At 52.9% G+C, this 15,951-nt stretch overlaps 1 protein-coding gene across 11 annotated transcripts in view; it reads right to left on the reverse strand.

Annotated features, from left to right (window-relative positions):
* The window catches only part of SHANK3 (SH3 and multiple ankyrin repeat domains 3), a 351,907-nt gene that overhangs the window by 289,123 nt on the left and 46,833 nt on the right, over positions 1-15,951 (reverse strand). For 8 of the 11 annotated variants that reach the window (XM_074903628.1, XM_074903627.1, XM_074903631.1 and 5 more), the window contains 2 exons: positions 5,523-5,726; positions 1,907-1,978 (listed from right to left, as the gene is read on the reverse strand). In XM_074903628.1, the coding sequence (XP_074759729.1) occupies positions 1,907-1,978; positions 5,523-5,726 (276 nt within the window). Of the gene's footprint in view, positions 1-1,906; positions 1,979-5,522; positions 5,727-15,699; positions 15,751-15,951 lie in introns of those variants that run through there. The other 3 variants (XM_074903630.1, XM_074903636.1, XM_074903637.1) reach the window with 3 other exon arrangements.

Genomic DNA, 15,951 nt, shown 5'->3' on the forward strand with positions numbered 1-15,951 from the left:
CAGGCTCAGCGGGACTGTGATTCACGCTTCCTGGCGCCAGGAAGATGCTGAGAGCTTTCCAGATTTGCTGCCTGGATGTTCTTACGCCACCAGACACAAGCCCTCATGACTTTAATCTTTGTGAGTCAAACCTGAACCCTAGCAGCATTTTGTTTCTTTTTTCTGCAGCAAAAACAGAGGACTTGCTTCTCCCCACAAGGAAGATTTTCACCCTTGGGGTAGGTCAAGCCCTTTGGGAGAAGGTTTTTGTTGCTTCTGCTTTACGTCTGTGGTTCCACCAAGCTCAGCTCTTGCTGTTGTACCTGTTAACTGAAGATTTACAACCCCGCGGAGCAGAGGTGACCAGCAGCAGAGCAGACCCTGCAGACCCGCAGCAGGAGCCACGCATGGGCTGCCAGGAGGCCGAGGAGGAGGACGAGGAGCAGCACCTCCGCGGTCACCCGGCCCTGGTCTCGGAGCCGCCGAGCAGCTGAGCAGGGTCAAGGCCGACAACGGCACGTGTCACGTCAGCGGGCAAAAGGGAAACAGCCACGAGGCTGCCCAGGCCTCGGCGGGAAGCGGTCGCTCTGCCCCGGGGGTTTCCGAGGAAGCTGGTGACACACGGCAAGAATGGAGCTAGCAGGGAGCCCTGGGGCCCCGGCCAGTCCCACGCCCTTCCTGAACAAGAACCCCCAAAGCCTCTCAGCGTGGCCGTCCCCAGCACAGCGCCCTCCACGCACGGGCCATCCCCAGGAGCATCTCCCCCGCCCCGCTCCCTGCCCCGGCCCTTCCCCATGGACTCTCCCAGAAAACGAGTCTGATGGGGGCTCAGGTGTCCTCCTGCCACCCAGCAGTTCGAAGGCTGCCCAGCACGTTACAGCCCCAGCGCTGCGGGAGCAACCTCCCTCCTCCTGTCTCAGGGTTCCCACGCGCCGCACACCCCGGCCTTCCAGGAACAAGCAAAGTCCCCACAGGGCCATGTGCCATCTCTAGGCACAATTATCAATAGCAGCAGAAATCTTCTCATGGTTCCAGATCTCTCCACAACTACTGTTCTTAATTTCTTAGGGAAGAAGTGACACCACAGGACCGCCGCAGCTGTCCAGGGAAGAGCAGTGCGAGAGGGCACCCGGCCAGCACGTGCCCAAGCCTGGTGGCCATCCGCATCCCTGGGCCTCTGGCTGTGCCAGCTGGGGCATCCCTGGCCGCAGAGCCCGGCGGGTTTGGTGGGGTGTCTCTCCTCCCAGGAAACACCCATGCGTGCAAAAGCCCCGCTCCTGCCACACTGTCCTCCAAACACCCAGACGGTCTGTTCCGTGCCTGCATCGTTCATCCTGACACAAGCCTTGATCACTGCCCACAACACGTGGGGGCTGCAGCAGACCAAGAGCGTTTTCCACTTCACATGTGGATCCTGCCAGTGGAATCCCGACCCGAACACGGAGGTTAAAGCCAGAGACAAAGCAACAAGCCTGAGCCCGGTACAAAGCGGAGGCGTGCTGCAGCCTCTCGCTGGGGGAGGGAAGGCCTGCTCCTCAATGTGCACCATTGTGCTCTCTGGACTTTTAGTGACTCCTCCGTGCCAGAGAATAAAGCTTCTCTTCAGCCGGCCCACCACGTGTCCCTCAGCCTCAGCACTCCTGGGAAGCCGACCCCACGCCCTCCCTGCGAAGCCCAGTCCAACCACACACCTGCCCGCGAGCACACACAAGTCATCCCTGCGTGGGCACCCCACCACGGCTCGATGGGGTCCTTCAGCTTACACCCCCACCTGAACCACCCCAGGTTCAGCACGCACCGTCCATCCCTCTGAAATGCTCTGCAAGCAGGAAGATGGAAACCCCCCAAACCTGGTGCCCTCCCTGTGACAGGCCACCACCAGTGTTGAACACGCTGCTTTGAGGCAGCCAGCTAGACTCAGCCTTACCTTCGTATGGAGCTTGGCAAACTGCTTGTCATCCAGCAAAGTCTGGGTGTACACACGCCTTTTGTACCGGAACTGCAAGAGGGAAGAATGTCAGATATGAGATGAACAAACCCCACTCAGCATCAAACTGCTCTCGAGCAGCTCCAGTAAACGTCAGCTTGCATGAAGACATTCAGCCTAGACCTGAAAACAGCACCAGACACAGAATACACTGTTCTCCTTCACAATTTGCTCTAATAGTTAATTGCTTTCTTCACGAAAGAAAATCTGACCAGCTTGTCACATGGATCTGTCTGCTTTCAGCTTCCAGATGGTGTGGGCTTTGTTCTGCTTCTTCCCAGTTAATTAGGGATCTCTCTAACAACAGGATGGTTTTCCCCAGGATGGTTCTTACACAGGTGGCTAGACCTGACTTCCCTGTAAGCAGGCTGAGCTCTACACCTCTCACTGAGGGATCTTCTCTGTTCCCAGACCATTTCTGCTGCTCTTCCCTGTGCCATGCCTCTTTCCAACGTCCTTCCAACTACACCCACACACTGCTCCAACACCAACCACTTCCATGCCAACCACTCCTAAAAACAACTCACCACCTGTCAGGGCACACGCTGAAGGGCAACAGGGTCACGTTGTGCCACAGCATCACACTGAAAATTGCTTTAAGGCTTCTTGACCAAAAGGCTCACAAATTTTCTTTGGAAACTTTGTTTTCCACAGTGAGAGTCCTTCCTTTGCAAGCAATCCTTGTCCCTGTATGTTTGTGATTTGGCTGACTTAGAGCGTACTTCGATGGGACCTCACTTACCAAACGACCCGCACAGCGCAGTCACCATTGTTACATTCTCTGCTCGACTTTGTGTAATCAGACTTTATCAGCAGTGATTTTCCATTGACACCCAGATCCTGGGGGTGACCACATCGAGCTTGACACTGGTCCCAAAGAAACCCCACTAGAAATGCATGTACGCAGTGCTGGTGGCACTGACAACTGCTTTGCATCACCAATTAGCTAGCTAGTGGCACTTGTCCTACTGATGTTTTATGGTGCTAATCCTGAACCTGAATATCATGTAGAACAAAATCAAGTACCCCCAGGTGGCTGCTACCTTTGTATAGTTATCTTTATCAAGTAGAATTACAGTTTCCTTAACGAATTAAATTGGATTTGACTAGATCTTTTTCCAATGCATGCATTGTATTCTGAGGTTCTGAATTGCTATGAACTTAATCCTCCATCAGTGTTTCATTATTTCAGCTGGAACTGATACCAGGTTATCTTTGGGCTGCAGTTACTAAGCTCATCCCACTTACTTTTCAATACTGGGAAAATATGAGCACTTTTCAGTCTATCACAAACTTGTACTACTGGGCAAATGTTTTCTTACACAGCTGGGGTTTTTTTTAATCATTCCAAGGTAAAAATTGTCTTGCCCACTGATTTACAGACATTGGTCCTTTGCAGACGCTGCCAGTACCAGGGGTCTCTGTGCACCCCTAGGTGGTCCTGCCCCCACCCTTGCTCCGCGGGCGTTCGGCTCCCTGCGCCAGCCCGGGGGGGCTCACCCAGGGCTGCTGCCCCAGCGCCCGCCCGGGGGAAGGGCACAGCCGGGCTCCCGGCTGCGCGGGCAGGGGCCGGGGCAGAGCATCAGCGGGCAGGCTGGGAGAGGGAAGCCGGAGCCGTGCTCACCGCCACCGAAGCGCGAGGCAAAAACCTCATCTGAGAGGAGCGGAGCTGTACAACACGCAGTCCGCTGCGCACAACTGAGCGGCAAAACTCCTGAAGAAGCGCCTGGAGCGGGCTGTCGAGCCTAAGCGAGTCACATCCCCACAGCCCCACAGTTCTGCTCCAGGAGCTGACCCGCGGACAGGCTCGCGCGGGGCTGACACACAGGCACGAGAATTTCCAGATCTCCTTCAGATCTACGGGGTGAATGTGGGATGATTGATAATGGTGAGAACACCACGGTGCGTTCGGCATGCAAACAAGGTAAGTACCTCGTTAAGAAGGACACAAGTTCCGACAGCAGATAACCACCGGTGAGAGAAGGGGGATACAGGCGGCACCCCCAGACGCGCGGGGGGGCGGCGGGGTCCCGGCCGCGGGGCAGGGGGACCCCACCGGGTGCTGCCTGGCCACCAGCACGCACACCACAGCTGCAGGTTCATCCCCATAAAGGAACCTGGAGTATCTACACCCCTCCCTGGCACAGAACAGAGCCACCATCCCACCTCTCCAGGGAGCTACTGCAGATACCTGCTTTTTAACGTCATTTTTCTGACAATATGCACAAAGCCCTCATTTATCTGATTACCTTCATATGCAGCCCTGAGGCCTAATTTATCTTTTGTGTTCAAGAAACCTCAGTGGTATCAGCATAGGATTATGTCTTGTAAATAGATTCTGGATTTTTGGTTTTTCAGTAGGATTCTCCAGCGCTCAGCTGCCATTCTTACCAAGTTATAAAGAATCAAAATGACACAACAAATATCCATGTCAAGTTTGCATTTAGGTGTGTGTGATAAAACATTAAGTGTGGACATTATGCTAAATTATACAAAAACAAAGCATTAAAGCCTGACATTAAGAAATTTACTACCTCATAGGTTTATTTGCAAGCACTCTTAATGTTGTTCCAAATGTTTTTGTCTACATTAAATGTTAGTTTGCTACAAAATTGTGCTGCACTTTCTTTCCAAATTAGTCAGAATTAGTTATAATAACAGCATTCACATTCGCATTTATAAGAGCTCATGCAGCTTAAACATGTAATGCTTTCCAAATTGCAGAAGATCCCTCAGTTTGTAAGTCCACGTGCAGGTAACTGGAGTTCCGTTACGGCCAGTGGGGATGTCCCCAGAGACAGTCAGCGGAGCCCAAGAAATGCTGCAGGTCACCTTAGAATAAAAACCTACATGCCATCACCTGAATCCCAGCCCAAAGGAAAACCTATAGTGAATGTAAATAGAGTTCATTCAGTTAATTTCTGCTCTAGTTAATTTTCTAGAGCGGAAGATAGTATAGATTACCCTCCATGCTCATCCCATGAATGAGGTCTATTCAGGGACAGTCATTTTGCTGTCAAAGCACACAGTTGCATTCTAGTCTCTACAGTGACTGTAAATTATATAAAATATCAAATTCAAGTACTTCAGCCTCATATTCAAAAATCTCCCTATGATTTTCCCCCTGTATATGAGACTGGCTTTCCTGCTGTTACTGCCATTTCCCATGATAGTTATGCACCACTAGAAAAGAAGAGATTTTGATCAACAGGGTCAGAAAACAGGGAAGTTGTTTCATGGGGCTGACAGATGTTCTGGAGCTCTTGAGCAGAGTCACGAGTAACTAAAACTCAGAGGCATTTGCCTCAGCTTTCCCTCAATGAATTCTCCATGAGTAAACATACACCCACACAAATTTCTATGCTTTCACTCCCAGAAGGGAAATGGGAAAAAAAAGGGGAGGGGGACAGGGGACATTAATATCTGTGGTGCCTACAGAGACTCCAGTGGAAGGGATCGTAGAAGTCCTACAAACTTATGTACGTATATATATATATATATATAAACATATATATAGATATTCACACATTTTGAAAAAAAAAAAGAAGACGGCTACCTCCAAGTATGGGACAGGAGTGTCTGGGTTCAGGGGGTACTCTCTCAGCAGGCGTTCCTCATCCAAAAATTTCCCAGCCCTGCCGTTGAAGGCCGGCTGGAAGAGTCCATAGTTCAGAACATCCTTCAGGCTGTGGTTCAAAATGCAGAGGATGCGCTGCTTGGAAACCCACACGGGAACGTCCGGATTCAGCCGTAGACACTTCTGTGGGAGACACAGAGGGCAGTTAGAGCTGAGTGTCACCAAGGCCCTGTGCCCCAAAGAATTAGAGAAGGATGAGACTTAGCAGGTCGCCCCTAACGCACTTTGTGGGGTTCAGGACAGACTCAAACACTGTATGTTATAACATGCTATAAAATATGAGAAGCGTCAAAGAATATCTTATGGCCTAATAACAGTTTAATAGCAAGACTTCATTAAAAATCCCCAATAGTGTGTGAAGACCCTATTGACTTCTCCACCACGGACCTCATAGGTGAGAAACAAAGGAGGGACACATGGCAGCAGCCTGAGCCCTGCCAGGAGACGGAGGCATCTGGCAAGGTCTCTGCAGCAGGAGGAGGGGAGCAGAGCCCTCTGCCTCCCGCAGGGAATGTCACACTTCCCCGTCCCACCCCACCGCAGAGGGTTTCCAGGACTGTAAGCAGGTTTCCTCCCTCCTCAGGACCCAGGTCATCAAATATTTACAGCCCATTACCCCCAGGCTGTGTTTCCCACAGCTGTGGCTCCTGGCTGTGGGGCTTCGGTGCTGCGGGTGCAGGCCAGGGTGGGGACCCGCCTGGGCCAGCACCCGCCGAGCGGCACAGCCCGCGGGGGCCACGGCACCGTCACGGATCCCCCCCGCCACGGCGCTGCGGCCGCGGGCTCTTGCAGGGGAGAGGCGCCCGCGCTGGAGGCACGAGAGCTCCGTCTTGCACCAGCGTCTCCTGGTCAGCAGCCACCTGCCCTCCCAGGTCCCTGGCTCTGCATTTTGGCCCTCAGTCCTCCCTGTTCCCATCACTTTGTTTTCCTCCCTGTTTGTTTCTCCTCCCCTTCCACACGTCCCGGGGGAGGAGAAGGCAGCGTTCAGTCTTCTTCAGTTCAGGGCACAGCCTGGCAGCCCCGTGATTTTCGTGCTGGAAGACAAAGTGAACAACCACCCTCGCTGCCTCTGCGGGGCTCCCCCACCAGCTGCTGCTTTCCCAGGCCGAGTCCTGCTCCACTCGTCACATGGAGGCACTGCATGCTTCTGCCCACCCTCGTTACTCCCCTGGCCCCCGCCGTCGCCCCGCCAGGGCAGGCTGGAGGTGCGGGCCGTGCCCAGGGCACGGGTGCCGCACGGATCCACAGCAGCACGCGCACGCTTTATCCATGAGGGTTTTGGAGAGTTGAGGCCTGAACAGACACAGGTTTGGATTTCCAGACAGCCTGACCCGATCCCCACCTTCTCCCTGTGCTCACCCCTGGGCCCAGTGGCTCTGGCAGCCCCGCTGCGCTCACCCCGGGCACCGAAGCAACTGCACGTCCTCGCTCACCCCTTCAGCCCCACTTACAACTTCCAAATTTCACCCCAGGGCCTGTTTTGGTCCCTTGTCCCCTGAAGAGCATCTTTTTGGTCCTGTGAATTAAACATGCACTGTTTTGAAAAACTTAGAGAGCTTTTCCCAGAGAGAAGCCGTGACCCTGGGGGGGCACTGGGCAGGAGCCAGCCTGCCCGCCTGCTCACCGCCACCCGCGAGGCACAAAGCCACAGAGCTGATGTTACAGCTCATTTTTCTCAGGCATGGATAACTTGCACTTGGCAGCGTGAGCTTGTCCTGCAAACAGAGGTCAGCCTTATCTATTTCATCGCTGACCGCATTAGCGAGGCAATGCCCTTATCAGCTACGGCTTGTCCTGCTGCAGAGACCAAGGAAGAGGAGTCTGCTTGCTGGTGTGAGAAATCAGGAGTTCAAAACCTTTGAGAAACGCTAGCTCTGTTCTCTTTCAGTCCTCAAAGAGAAGCAGAATACACATCATTCTTTCAGGGACCTATAAATAAAAAATAAACGTCATCTATACCTTCCTACTTTAGCCTCTAGGATGCTTCCTCACTGTCAAATTCTGTTGTTTGGCATTAAAATATAAAGCTAATGGGAAAGAAGCGCTGACAGGCAGATGCACACAGGCACAAGCGCAAGCACTGGCTGAAGGAAGATCCTGGCATAAAATCCACTGAATTTTATACCAAACTTTATACTGCAGAGACATACTCTGGGGAGCATTAACATTTCATATTTAAGAGAGAAAACAACTTACACCCCACAGAGTGTCTTTTTCTGTCATTAACCTGCATCAGAAATCAGAAGGAAGAAGATGCCCACTTCAGCTGTGAGGTCAAAACGCTGCACAGTGCTCTGTGGGCATAATCCAGCTACTTCAGTGTCTCTTACGACTTTCTCCAAACACCACTGCACGTATTAATGACTTTCTCACATCAGAGATCCTGCAACGAAACTTCCTTACTCCACTCCACGATGCAGCACAGCCGCCCCAGGAGCCACCCAAAGGCACGAAGCTCATCCCACAGCGCCTGCCGAAGGGCCGCCAGGGACATCTCTGCCTCTGCGGGGACGGGCAGGAGAAAGCGGCCCTGCGCGTGCAGGGACGGGGCTCGCTTTGCTCCAGGAGCCACAGCCGCCAGGGCCCCCCGCTCCCCGTCTGACAGAGGGGTACTCGCTGTGCCCGGCCTCCCGCGCGGGCGGCACAGCCCCGCAGCTCCCGCCCCGGCACCGGGCTGGCACCGGGCAGCGCAGGGCTGGGCCGCCCCAGCCCCGACGCCGAGCCGGGCGCTGAGCCCGTCCCCATCAGGAAGAGGGGCCGAGCTCGGCAGCGCGGGCCCCGGCACCGCCGCGCGGGAGACCAGCCCGGAGACTGCACGTCCAGCCGCTCCCAGGGGCGCGGGCAGCTTCCGACCCCAGGGTGGGACACTCAGGTCAACATTAATTCTAGAAGGAACCAACCTGCCTCGCACAGTCCCAGCCTGCAGGGGAAGGAAAGGTCTCTGCCCCCCTCAAAACCGAGAGGCTCAGTGCTGCTCGGGGTGTCAGTCCCCAGAAGACCCAGGAGGGACCCCGGGGAGCCGAAGGAGCCCCCTCAGTGCCCGGCCGGGGGCCAGGGGCCGGCACAGCCCCGCAGAGCCCCCACCCTGCAGCCGGCAGGTCCCAGTGCCAGCGGGCAGGCGCGGGGAGGGCAGCGGGGGAGCAGCTCTCGGAACAAGTTGCTCACTCTGTTGCTGCAGTTACAAGCGATAATTTCTTCCATACAATTACAAGCTCTGATCACAACAGACAAAGCCTTAGGAAGAACTCCTGAAAGAAAACAGTACAGCTTCTCAACTTTTAGGCAGCATGGATGACTCCTTCCCGAAGGAAGAAAGAGCTCAGAGCTTCAGATTCAATCCTCAGCAATGCACAGGATGACAGACAAGATCTATTCAAGAGCCACCCTGCAATAATGACAATAAAGAACTTACATTCAACAATCCCTTAAGAGCAAAGAAGCCAAAAATTCTTCATTGAAGAGCACACAAATGAGAAAGAGTTGAAAGGAAATTAAAAAGAAGCAGCTGAAAAGGTAATGTGCTTGCAGGCAGCAGGGAGTATATTTCATAATATCACATTAGAAGCTCTGAGCAAATGTATGGCAAAAATGAAAAAACAGTCTCTAAGAGGCCCCTACAGAAAGATGGAGCAGCCAAACCAACAGAGCAGAGGAATCTATCAAAAGTAAAAGATTTCCTTTAGAAGAATGGGAGTTGCCTCTGAATGGGAACAGAAAAGAGCACAATCCTGCCACACCACATGCAGAATGACAATGGCATTGAAGTCATCAAAACCAGCAAATGTGGAGCAAGAGGGGAGCCTGACGGACAGGGGCTGAGGCCGGCAAGGAACCGAGGCTCGAGAGTCATCCCAGGAGGGGTCCCGAGCTTCTCCCGCGAGGGCTGGCTGCACAACGGGCTCCTCGCTCGCCACCCTCCAACAGACCAACACAAAGGGTCTCACACAAGAGGAATAAAACAAAAAAGAAGCGGAATGCAGCTGCCCCACTGGATGCGGGAGCAGGGCGGATCTGAGAGCACAACCACGAGCAGTGCCAATGGCCACGCACGGTGCTGGCTGTGCTCTGCCCTGCAGCCTGCGAACCCCTGGGTTCAGGTGCGGATACCCAGGAGTGCTCTGCGACCCAAAGGAGCTCAAACATTTAACTGCTGAAAATCTGCTTATTTTCTGTGGAGTCATGCCTCACACCTGCGAGGAGAGCCTGGAGGAAACCCACAGCTACCAGAACAAGGCCGGCCTGCTCACCAGTGCGCACACACATTTCCTAAATGTTTTCAGCAAGGCCCCTTGCTGCCATAAACTCCAGTGCCAGAGGCAAGAAAACACTCTCTTGGATCCCTACCCAACCAGGAAGACAGTAAACAGAGGTGAAGGTCAACCAGGCAGGTTTCCTGACATGAGAGTTCACCAGCGGAGTCACGCGGGCCCATGCCGGGATCTGGGCTGCAGAGGGGCTGCAGTGACACTCATGAATTGGCAGCACACCCAGACCTTTGCATCACGTGCAGGTCTGGTGGCCCTGCCCTTCAGGAAACAACAGAAACAGGAAAAAGGTAAAGGGAAAGAAGACAAAGGTGACCAGAGGCACCGAGCAGTCTGCACAGGACACAGGCCCCGCGGCCGAGGGGGAGCTGGAGCGGAGCGCCCCAGCAGCGGGCGGCAGGCGCTCGCACCGGGCGGGCAGTGCGTGCCTCCCCGTAGCACTGGGACAAAGTTACAGGACAGACACTATGTATAAAACAAACAAGCACAGGTAACTTTTTCACCTTTCCTTAAAAGATTATGTTGGGTTTTCTCCCATTTTTTCCTTCCTAATTACCCGTTTTACCCTTCAGCAGCAGTCTCGGCAGAAGCTCTTCCTGCCACCTGGGGCAGGCATCACTGGTCCCCTGCAGCGTGTGAAACCCCGAAGGATCCTCCCAACCTCACTCGCATGCCAGCAGGAGAAGGGATCCTTCCCAGCCCGGGAACCGCCCGGAGCGCTCCCACCAGCCACCCTCAAACCCAGCAGCAGCTCCCAGGGCAGGGCCTGGGGAGGCAGCAGCAGCCCCCACGCACAGACGGCCCCTGGACAGGGACCTTGGGATGGGCTGAATCATGGCAGCTCGTGTCCCTTCGTGACTGTGGTCCAGGGAAGGAGCTGGACTCTGCAGGGACCAGGGCAGAGCAACCTCCACTCTGCGCTTTAGTGGAGAAGAAATCAGCACTGGATGCTGGCAAAAGGCAAAGCGGGACCAGCTCAGAGAGCGAGTTGTGTATGCTGGCAAAACAACAGGAATTTCTGGGCTTAGCTCACCTCCTGAGGAAGGCTCTGGCCCTGCCATCCGCTGTGCTGAACACCACGCTGAGAGAAGCTGCCTCCACCAAAAGGAAACAAGATAAAGAGCAGGAGGGAGGTTCTCAGCTCCCCGCAGGAAAGTCCCTGGTGCACCAGCCCGTCTTGCAGAGTTAGGTGCTGTAGATAACAAAGTATTTTGGTTCTATGGGTTTTCCAGTGAAACAGTTGCTGCTTATGAGCCAGTCTGGAAGGATGTTGCTGACTGTTGTATCACCCCCAGAATCCACTGCCAGAGGGAGGAAGCCATCCATACTTCTATTTAAAAAATAAAGAGTCCAAGAGCCCCCTTATTACAACTCTTGAGCAGCACTGACAGTGACAACCAGCCCCATCCCATAGACCCACTAGTCAGGGCTTTCAGAGGAGCAGCTGCCTCTGACACAAACACAGCTTGAAATGAATGTTTAAAGAGATTCAACTCCTGATTAACACTAAGTGACTGGTTCAGGCAAAACCTCCCTCTTACACAGAGCTACAACAGCTTTATTATTAGCCACCTGCATGCAAAGGGCTGCTGAAGTGCAAAATCGCCCGCAGGTTTCCTCCGACTGCTGAACCTTTCGTACAGGAACGACAGCACAGAGGGAAATGCCGAAGTGCTGGACCTGTACCTCGGGCTGACCCCACCGAAGAGCCCAGGACAGGTTAAAGGGATGGCTGTTACCTTCAGAGGCCTGGGAATGTTTCCTGCTTGGCTCACTGCAGCACCACGACCACAGCCACCTGCCTAACTTGTGATCAGCTGGAAAATGAGGACCTGGGAAGCTTTAGCTCTATCTAGGGCTGAGAAAGGCCAGGCAGAGCAAAGCCTCTTCCAGAGCAGAGGGAATAAGACCTTCTGTTCATCCAGCATCAAGACTGAGACATGCTGGTTGGGTAGATAGGTGACACATGCGAAAGAGACACAAAATTTCTCAGTATAAAGGAGCAAATGAAATCAAGTTTGGCTAGAGAATGGAAGAACCCAGTGGAAAGAGCACGCTGCAGCTGCCTTGGGAGCGCATAATCAGCATGCCCTCTGATTCAGCAAATCCAGAGCCAAGAGGGCCTGTAAGATCATCTCGTCTGGGCAATGTATCACTGCCCCATAAGTTGCAACCCATAACTCCCATAATGAAATAAATTACTTGAATTTGGCCAACAGTTTCCTGAAAAGCATCCAACTTGACTCTAAAAACATCACGATAAGAAACATGCTCCCTCCTTGGATAAATTATAAGTAAACAAGTCATCCTCAATGAAAAAAGATATGTCTTATTTCTCATTTGATTTCCCTTGTCTAAACTCCCAGTATAATCATTATTTCTTGTTATATCTTTCTCTGTGATACTGAATAGCTCTTTAATACTCCGTTCCTTGCCATGCTGGTAGCCTCCATTTAACACTGTCACCTCTCAGTTCTGCTTAGGGTGAGCGGAAGAGGCTTATGTTCATAAATTGTAGTGCATTTTCTCCAGATCTCAAATAATTTCTATTGCTCTTTTCAGCACCCTCTTTAATTTTAAATACACTTTTTAAAGTGCAGAATCAGAGCCAGAGGCAATATTCCTGCATCTGTCTCCCAGCTGTCATATACAGCTATAAAATACTGTCCTCACCTCAACTCACTATCCCCTTGCTTCCATCTCCAGGCATCACATTAGCGCTTTTCACTGAAGCATGCGGCAGTTCGGGTTCAGTTTACTTTGCCCGCTCCATCCCCTTCAGACAGCCAAAGCCCCCATCCTTCCCAGGATAAAGCTCCATTAGTCAGAGAACCACAGGAAGGTTTGGGCTGGCAGGGACCTGAAAGACCACCCTAGTTTCAAGCCCCCTGCCATGGGCAGGGACACCTTCCACTAGATCGATCAGGTCCTTTGTTACCTGCAAAACTCTGCATTTGAATTAATTAAAAGATAATTTAATTTGATGGGCCCAGGTCTAATTTGCTCTATATGTGTATAAAAAAAAATTAGAAGATGGAGATGCAGCCTCTCACAACCCTAAACCAGCAGCTGATGAAACTGGAGGGGCATGGGGGGAATGGGCTGCAGAAAGTGGCCAGAGTTTGGCACCCCCTGACCAGCACGTCCTTTGGTCACTGCCAGACACAGATACTGGGTCAGACAGACACTGGTTTGGCCCACGGGGGCTTTTTTGTGCTTTTATTTATGCCACCAATCCTCACATCTTTATTCATAACTCCACTACTGCTTTTAGTTACAGGAAAAAAATGTCAATAGAGGTAATATATTTACTCCTGCTTCTCTATTTTTATACTTACAATATTGCAAAATGGTAATTTCTAACATATCCTAATAGATCTTTAAGATCTTTGTGGATGATTGCTAATGAAAGAACCCAGGGATTAATGTAAGTTTAGGTCCTTATGGATCTTTATGATCCTTACGATCCATAAGGACCCTCCGAGTCCCTTTCCGTGGCGATGCATTCCCCTTAGCCAACGGCACAGGCATTAAAGGAGTTCGTGTTTCTCTCTTTAATGCACCTTATTTTGCATCACCAACACTGATCCTTATCCACTGGGGTTTTGATGCTTGTGTTATTGATTATGTCCCCCTGAACCTCCCCTCTGGGCTCCAGCTCTTCCAGGGAGGTTTGTGCAGCCAGAGAGCTCTCCTGCCCAGGGAGGAGGGGGTCTCACCCCCAGACTGGATCGAGAGCTGTGCCATGCCAGGAGGCCAGCACAGCCGGGCAGTTTCCACGGCAGAGCCCCACAGGACTCGTGGCAGTGCCTGTGCTGCTCAAGTGTCTGGAAGGGTCTGGGAAGGAGAGATGAACTGAGAGCCAACAACTAAGGTAACTGCTGCAGTAAAACTGAGAGCCGGCTGCAAACCCCAGCAGAAGGACCTGACAGAGACACACGGCGGGGGAGCGAGTAGAGCAGAGCAGCCCCACGCAAGCGGCACGCGACCGGCGGCGGGCTCTGGGCTGGCTGCTGCCTGGCCACGACCAGCCGTCCTGCGGCCCACCACAGCCACGCGCGGCAGGGGCCCGACACAACAGCAGGGACCAAAGGAACAGAAAGTGCTGCCACAGCGCCACGTGAGCCCCCGGCACGCCTGTGTCCTCAAGGCCACCTGCAGACCCACCTCCCCTTCAGAAAAGCCGTACCAGAAGTGGACAAGGGGCAGACAGGGAGAAAAGACCAACGGCCTGGAGTGGCCCCCGTGTGAGGCTCAGCTAAATAGACAAGACTTCGCTCTGGGAAAGAGAAGACTGAGAAGGAATATGACAAAACCAGAAGTGGCACGGAAAAGATAAACAGGTATTATCTCCTTGGGAACTGATGCAAACACCACAAGACAAGGTGACAGATAGGACATCTTCATTAGACACACTCGTGCTGATCTGCTCAACAGCACGCCGCCGGGCGCTGGCAATCGACTCCAAATTGGTCTCCCAGGTACCTTCCCTTGCATAGTCATACCCACAAATCAGCACGGTGTGCATCGTCGGGCGTGCAGCTTAACCCAGCCACAGCACCCTACCCAGATCCGACTCTAATTGCAGCAATAACTCTTGGGTTACAGTCTACTACCACTCTTTTCTTCAAAGCTACAGCTTCTCCCATCTTACATTCACCTACACCCCCTCTGCCTCGAGGTCTCAACAACCAGTCTAATTCTGTGGCTGGATACTTTTTCCTCGTCCTTAAGATTCCAAGATTTTGCATATACACTTTGTTTGTTACAATTGCATCATTTCTGTTAAATTACGCTAACTCCTACCCACCAGCAATAAAGTCTCTTTCAAAACAAAACTCAGGAGGGTATTAAGTGAAACTACTAGAGCCAAAGCAGGACAAAGAATTGGTATTTCCTCACGTCTGGGCATGTGCTCACTGTGCAGCTCCACACCAGCAAGTCTCGGGTCACACCAGGGGAAGGGTCCTGAAGAAAGCTGGGCTGGCTCCGGGCCGGCAGCTGCCAAGGGCTGCAGCCGGGCGGGTACGGAGCGACGCCAAGGGCAGGGACACCACGACCCCTGGGGAGGGTACCCCAGGGAGGCGTCACCATGTGCAGTCCCTTGCCTCACCCCTCCAGGGTTTGTCTTCACCCCTCCAGCAGCAACAGCTCTGTCCGTCGCTGCCCGCGGGACCTGGCTGGGCCCCCACAGTCCGACCCGGTGTCCCCGCACTCACACCCGCCTGCTGGCTGTGTTCCTGTTCCTCTCCAAATCATTAATACTCTGGACAGAGTGTTCTTCTGCCCCTCAGCACCCTGACAAACGCTCCTGAAGACAAGAATTCACCATTTGTTCATGCTTCCCGATGCCGACCCCTGTGCCCGGTGCTGGGAGCACGGCAGCTCTGCTCCCCACACCCCCACCTAACGGCTACAGCCCTCCGGAAGCGTTTCCATCAAGCTCTTCTCAAGTTCTGGTAAACCCATCAGTCAGCTCTCTTATTAAAGAATTAAAACAGATTAAGGAGACATGACCTGAAAATGCAGTGGTTAAATCTCACCGGAAATTATTTTCCAGCTGATCAGCTTTCCTGTTTTCCCCTAACAGTGTAACCACCGCACCACACATAAGCTCATTGGTCCTCGGCTCTCCACGTTGACACCAAGGCTTTTGCTAAAGATGGCTTCAACAGCTCCTTCTTGCTAATCTCTTTTCCCTGATATAATAACTGTTTTGAGTGAAAATTAAACGCACGTTATTGCTACCTACTCATCCACTCCATAGTTAAAATTGCTTCAGTAATTACCTACTGTTTTGTTTTTTTAAATCAGTTTGCTTCAGCACTCACCTGCTGATCCATTGTGTTGTGAAACTTCCCCAACACTTTTTGCTGTTAATTCAGTTTCTGTCTCACTTCGGGCCTCCTCGCGTGGCTCCACCCCGAGCCCCGGGAAGGGACCATACTCCCGTGGCCGAGGCACGTGGCACGTCCCCATCTCCGCCACCACCGAGGCCTCAGAGCAGGGGCTGCCGTGGGCGGGGGTCCCGGCGCCGCCGCACAGCCCCGCTGGCCGAGCCCAGCGCCTCCCCACCCCGGCCA

The sequence above is a fragment of the Athene noctua genome, chromosome 3 (assembly GCF_965140245.1).
Source record: "Athene noctua chromosome 3, bAthNoc1.hap1.1, whole genome shotgun sequence".
Taxonomy (NCBI): domain Eukaryota; kingdom Metazoa; phylum Chordata; class Aves; order Strigiformes; family Strigidae; genus Athene; species Athene noctua.